Source organism: Pieris napi, chromosome 3 (genome assembly GCF_905475465.1).
Source record: "Pieris napi chromosome 3, ilPieNapi1.2, whole genome shotgun sequence".
NCBI classification, from domain to species: Eukaryota; Metazoa; Arthropoda; class Insecta; order Lepidoptera; family Pieridae; genus Pieris; species Pieris napi.
The window spans coordinates 404526-411220 of NC_062236.1; the positions used below are offsets into that span (position 1 = coordinate 404526).

Genomic DNA, 6695 nt, shown 5'->3' on the forward strand with positions numbered 1-6695 from the left:
AGTTGGTTCTTCACTCACTTTAGTTACTTAAATGTTGAACCGCAGATGTCTTGGATTTGTTTCCCTAGTTAACACTAATAGGTTGATCAAACAAACTTTAAAACACAGAAATTTGTATTATCCACGCCCAAATGAACTTTTACAGTGTAAATTAAACTTAATTTTCTTTTCTTACAATTGCTAGCATCGTATGAAAATGTTCTATATTATTTGCTTGAGCCCTAGTCAAGTGGGTATTATTGTTATTAATTAACTGAAATAATTTAAAGGCATGTATTAGAAATACCAAATGAATTCCATAGAATCCTTCGTCTAACCGGACATGTCTCGGAGCACCTTTAATACAAGCGGATCGCTGACCGAAGACGTTAAGTTCAAATGTCACAACGCGTCCTTGTCGTACTGCTTTGATTCATATAAAAACCCGCGTCTCGATTCAGCAGGCATCAGTTGCTTGTGAGCCTTTCATCTCTTAACAACAACAACCTTTCAATCATCCAAAAATGAAATCCGTACGTTTTGATTTCTAATTCCTGATATCTTTTTACTATTTCGGGAACTACTTTGGATTAATTATCACATCTTATTACAGTTCATCGTATTCGCTCTCTTCGTGGCTGCGGCCGTCGCTGCTCCAGCATCTCCTGATGCGGACGCCCAGATCTTGAGATACGACGCTGACAACATCGGTGTTGGAGACTACAACAACGCGTAAGTATACAACTTACCTATTACTCTCTGTTTCCTTTAAAGTGTTTTCGTCTTCTTTATTTAGACCAACTTACCAATACCCTTTTAATTATAATCATTTCCAATACTAAAGTGTTATTTTTATGAAATACAGTGTGGAGACATCCAACGGAATCAAGAGAGTAGAACAGGGTGTGCTCAAGAACGTCGGAACCGAAAACGAAGCTTTGGAAGTCCGCGGAGAGTTCTCTTACCCCGGTCCCGATGGCGTCCTCTACACCGTCACCTACATCGCCAACGAGCTTGGTTTCCAGGCCTCCGGAGCTCACCTTCCCCAAGCCCCCCAATAAGTCACTAAATTAGCTTTAATCTAGTCCAAAATACTCAGCACCCCTTCCATCTTCTGTTGATCGTCAAACGATTCTGTGATACCACACGGTTTTTATGTTGTTAATAAACAAAGTTATTTAAATTTCATTTGTTCTATTTTTTATTACCGCCTACAGCCATTATTGCCAAAACTAATCAAAATAATTCGAAATTATTAAAGGTTTATTTCCTTATTAATATTCAACATTCTTGATATGATAATATCTTTATAATTATGTTTGAATGCGACATTTTGTATAGTCAAAAGTGCCGGCTTGGCCGGTATGGTAATCTGTGACCTTACCATCTTCAATTGGCAACCTCATTACAATTTCAATCCTATCGTTGGTATGTTGAATTTTATCACTGTTTTTTATACAATACAAATTTGGTCATTTATATTTTGGCTCTACATCTGATTGATATTTATATCGTGTCAAAATTTGTAATCCTATAAAAATAGTTTATCAAAACGATAATAATACCAGCATTATGCTTGCTCTGCTATAATATATATTTAAATCTATCTACAAAAAATAAAAATTTAAGTCATATAAATTTACTAACTTAACGACAAACAAAATCTATAAAAAAGTTACAATAATATGCTATTGTTATGTCATCAATTGAATTTAATTACTGTTAAAAAATCGCAAATTTTCGCCCACATAAGCTTTTAAGCTTTATTTGAGCACTGGGCCATGACCTTGTTGAGTAACACTTACCAACTTATTTAAGGCTTCTGCTACACGAAACGAAAGGATTTACTATTACGATTTGCCAAAACACTTTTTTGTGTACAATTTGCCCACTTTCTATTGCACCTGATCATTCAAATGTCAAAGCTTAAATATTGGGACCAATCGCAGTCGCAAATTTAGGAATAGCCTTTTGAAGAGTGCAAAGAGTGATGTAACCCCAATCGTTTCACTATCGCATACGATTAAATTTTGATAAATCTTGAATCATAAGACTTTTTTATTATTTGCTCACATGCCCAATTAGGTTTTGATATTTTATCGAATCGTTTAATTCGATTAAAAAGTTAGACCGACACCGGTTTCAATAGTATAGATTAAAAAAACTATAGGCGCTATAACCTTTTTAGGTTTGGGCCTCAGAAATCTGTTTAATGATCATTTGTCTAGGCTAGTACCTACTAATAATCTAGGCTAGTGGGTAATCAACCTCTTGTGCCTGACACACGTCGTCGACTTTTTGGGTCTAAGGCAAGCCGGTTTCCAAACCATGTTTTACTTCATCGTTCGAGTGTATGTTAAATGCGCACATATAAAAAAGGCCATTTGCATTGGTGCAATGCCGGAGTTCGAATCTACGACCTCAGTGATGAGAGTCGTACGCTGAAGCCATCAGGCCAACACTACTGGCCTAGTGTCCCAATAACTTAGATATTGAGGTTTAACGCTAAATATTTTTTAAAAGCATCCATGTTCCAGGTGGTTTATAGCACTAATAAGAGCAGAAAACACTGGGAAGGCTTTGATCGTAAAATGAAATACGTTAACACAGATTGTGGAAGCTCATTTCACTTTTTTTAAGTTAGCTTAGTGAAAGTGAGTTTCGATTGATGAAACTAAAAACGCATATCATATTACTCGATTTGGTATCACCATAATAGCAGGTTTACCACAGACTGATGAGCCGGTTTGATATTTAGTGAATGTCAAGGCTGCGCCGGTAATTAATTATTATGATAATATTTTGATTGCGTTAAGGCGCTTTTTGGTTTCTTTTTATATCGATTTGAAATTTAGTCGAAGACTATATTTTGATGAAGATTTGTTGTTATTATCTTAATTAAATAGTTTTTGTATAAATCAGACGGCAGCGAGTTTTATTGAGGAAAATACTTATAATTTTGGCTACTAAACAATAAAATAATAAGCGTGTTATAGTGGAGATAGGCAGAAAATTCATTTGATACTAAGTTATAGTTAAATTATTATTCAGTTTTAAGATATTTTTTCATACTATGCTGTTTAATGTCCAACTGAAGTTGGTTTGGTATTAGTTAAAAATCGAGTTGGAGTAAAGTAAAATTAAAAGTAATCTAATAATTTTGGAGATATATTATGTTCCTTAAGAACAAGTACCTACTACCAGTAAATTTACCGTGGGAAAATTTAGATGTATGCTCATCAAAAGTATATAAGTGCGAAATATATATTCTAATCACAGTTTACCGCTATCCTCACGGACATTCGCCTCACCACAATGAAATCTGTGAGTAAGCAAGCGTCTCTTTTAATACGGGTGATTAAAACCAAATTTCAAGTATAAAGCTCTTAACCCTAGAAAGATAATCATATTTTGTAATACGGAAAAGATAATCATGCGTAAAATTTACGCAAGAATTTGAATTAGTTGTAGGTCTAGGTTTAATAGTTTATTTTAATGAACTGTATGTTATTATATATACACATATATTAGAATAATTAATACTGCAGATAATTTTTTAAACTCCTTTATTTTTACTTAAAAAAAAAGAAAACTTTAAACGTGGTCCGCTACTTCACTGTCGGTGTCCTCACACGGAAGCTCGTCATCACTTTGCATAAGAGCGGCCAGGATTTCGTGTTGGTTTCAATTGATACTCCCCATTGTGATATATATTTGCCTCAATATCTTTAAAAATGAAATTATAATATTAGTTATAATATAAAGTATTAAAACAGTACTAAAACTGTCATATAAGCCAAAATCATAAAAGTCACGATAAAGATAATCATGCGTAATTTTGACTCACGCGGTCGTTATATTTCAAAATCGGTGGCACTTACCTTATTGACACTTACGTCACGCGGCAGCTCCCAACCACGAATGAAAAGTCCTAAACGCACAGCTATGGATTCGCGCCAATTAGAAAGATAGAGCAATTATTCGAAAACGCATGCGTAAATTTTACGCAGACTATCTTTCCAGGGTTAATAAAAATACTAGTGATTCCTTAAATTCAATGTACAAATGTAGTAATGTACTTCAATCGCAGCACATATACTCAGAGCCACCAATAAAAATGGTTCAAACATCCGTAAACTCAATAATAAACTATAGTTAAAATAACACCGCATTTGTTACTATGGTTACCAACCATTTTTCACTAATAATATCCTAATAGTAAAAAACACGTATCTACGTTTGATAATAATAAGGCATGTGCATGTGCTATTCTTTTATCACATTGACGAAGTAGCCATTAAACAGAAACACGTTAATTGTTGGAAATTAGAGTAAAAAGTTAACAAAATAATCAATTATTACATGCGAACTTATTTGGTTTGAATAGTTTTTCGTCTTCATATTGTACGTGGCAGCGGCTGTCACCTTTCCCGCCGAAAAGGATGCCGTCGTACTCCAATACGACAATGAGAATAGCGGGATTGATGGATACAAATACACGTATGTATGTCGTTACTCATATAAAAGAAAACATGAAAGAAAGATCTAGATCTAGCTGTTCAATAGTTCGTAGATGTAGACAACTATATCATTCGTTAATTAAGACATTTTCACTGTGTAATACACCTGCTTAAATTACAATTATTTGTTGTCATGGTTACCATTCATTTTAAATATAACAAAAATAGAAACAAATTTTAATTCACGTTCTATACTAATTATAAAATTAGACATCACTTATTAATTTAGGTAACTCTGAAGAATTATGAACGTAAAAGAATTGCTACTAAATTTAATTTAACTGTCAGTTCTCGAGGAGGTAGAATGGACGAGAAGAGATAATAGATAGAGAAGAGATAATTAAGAGAGCCATAAACTATCCGTCGCTCCTTTAAATCACCACGTGATTTGTTTTACGAAATGTTTCTATGGAGCTGCAACTATTACAATCAAATAACACATATAATCAAGGGGTCAATTTATTTGATTGACTATTTCATGGAATCACAATTACCCTTGATTTGAGAACTGCCCTGCGATTCTGTAACTCACTTTTCGAACTCACACAGCGGTTTTCGCATCGGCGGTCGCTCTCAAATCAGTCGTGAAGCAGTCTTTTTATGATTTGGCATTCTGATAAACAATAAACTACCAGCTCCCACCTTTTCAGAATGCCAAATCATAAAAAGACTGCTTCACGACTGATTTGAGAGCGACCGCCGATGCGAAAACCGCTGTGTGAGTTCGAAAAGTGAGTTACAGAATCGCAGGGCAGTTCTCAAATCAAGGGTAATTGTGATTTCAGAATCGCAAGACTGGCAGTTATTTGGAATCACGTTTGACGATCGTAAGTTTTACATAATTTTCTTATAAAAGTATTTTCCAGGTATGAGACTTCCAATGGTATCGTGAGTCAGGAGGAAGGTCATCTGAGGAACGTTGGCACCGACGATGAGGTTCTGGACGTGCGTGGATCTTTCCAATACCCTGGTGTCAACGGCAAGCTATACTTGGTTACATACGAGGCCAATGAAAATGGTTTCCAAGCCTCTGGTACCCACCTCCCACGATCACAATAAAAGATCAAGGCTCTAAGTAATGGAATTTTCTAGTCTAGACCATAGGTTGTTGTACTGATGTTAGTTTGTTGAAATACATGGAATAAAGGTTCCATGAAATTATAGTTTTATTTTATAATTATCACTTGATTAAGCTCTTTTCAGCGTTTGTTGAGTGGTTTATTTTGTGATCATCATGCCTGGAAGTCTTCCACGGTCTTTCATTTGAAAGTGCGAACTTTTCGAATCAGCGAACTGTAGAATCGGCTCCCGGGGGGGGTCTTCCCTAGGAGATACGATGTCCAATTCTAAAAAGAAGAGTATCAAGACTGGCAACGCACCTACTAAGAATAAGTGACCATGGGCTGCGATAACTGTCCTTGTCGGGCGTCCAGTAGGCTCGATTGCTATACTATAAAAAATAGATACAGATATGTATTATGACCCATTATTTTATTCAAGACTCGTATATAAGTTATATTCTACTGTTCTAAAAGTCAAGGACAAAATGGTATTGATAAACTGTATAAGCCTTTTGGGCATGCGGGGTTCAGGGAGAAAACGCGATTCAATGGCAGTAAATAAAAATATATCTCTTTTTATTTAGAATTGTTTTGAAACGTCAGTTTCGTAAAAAGCAACGCAACAAAACTACTTCGAATCAGGCTTTTGTAGCTCTAATTCCCTAATTACATCTTGTCTGATCTAGAACAAGCCTTTCAGGTGATGAGAACTCTTTCCAACAATCCATTAGTGTACTCACCTAGATCAAAGTTAATCAAACTGATGCGACAAAGGACCCAAAAGACTTCTATTGTGGCAAATACTACTGTAATGCGACTGAACAGTGAATACTCCCCTACATTGTTTTTACGAACTATACGTTTATACGTTTTACGAGTAGTATTTACCAAGTTTCTTAGAGAATAAAATGGTCAGTAAATAATGACAGAATTTCAAATATTTCTCTTCATCACACATATAAAGTACACTAGAAGTATCTAGTGCTTATACCAAAGATTTTAAAAATATTTATGTGTGGACTACAGTAGATATATTTAAAAGATGAATGTATAATTGTGACGTTATTAAGAAATTTGACATGTCAATTTGACATTTATCAAAGACCGACGACTTGTCTGAGGTACCAAATTGCCT

At 34.9% G+C, this 6695-nt stretch overlaps 1 protein-coding gene and 1 long non-coding RNA gene across 2 annotated transcripts; one reads left to right on the top strand and one right to left on the bottom strand.

Moving 5' to 3' along the window:
• The first annotated feature begins 376 nt into the window (after window positions 1-376).
• On the top strand, window positions 377-1167 carry LOC125063202 (cuticle protein CP14.6-like). The gene is made up of 3 exons (XM_047669504.1): window positions 377-512; window positions 593-711; window positions 845-1167. The coding sequence occupies exons 1-3, from the start codon at window positions 504-506 to the stop codon at window positions 1038-1040; spliced, it is 324 nt and encodes a 107-aa protein (XP_047525460.1). The 5' UTR covers window positions 377-503; the 3' UTR covers window positions 1041-1167.
• Window positions 1168-3530: 2363 nt separating this feature from the next.
• Window positions 3531-4010, bottom strand: LOC125063204. Its single transcript, XR_007119476.1, has 2 exons — window positions 3861-4010; window positions 3531-3705 (listed from the first exon to the last, which is right to left on the bottom strand). It is a non-coding gene; the product is annotated as an uncharacterized LOC125063204 (long non-coding RNA).
• Window positions 4011-6695: the final 2685 nt, after the last annotated feature.

Excerpts from the sequence above, each read along its gene's own strand:
- LOC125063202 (XM_047669504.1), top strand. Across the intron at positions 712-844 it reads GTTGGAGACTACAACAACGC|TGTGGAGACATCCAACGGAA; the intron begins GTAAGTATACAA and ends TATGAAATACAG.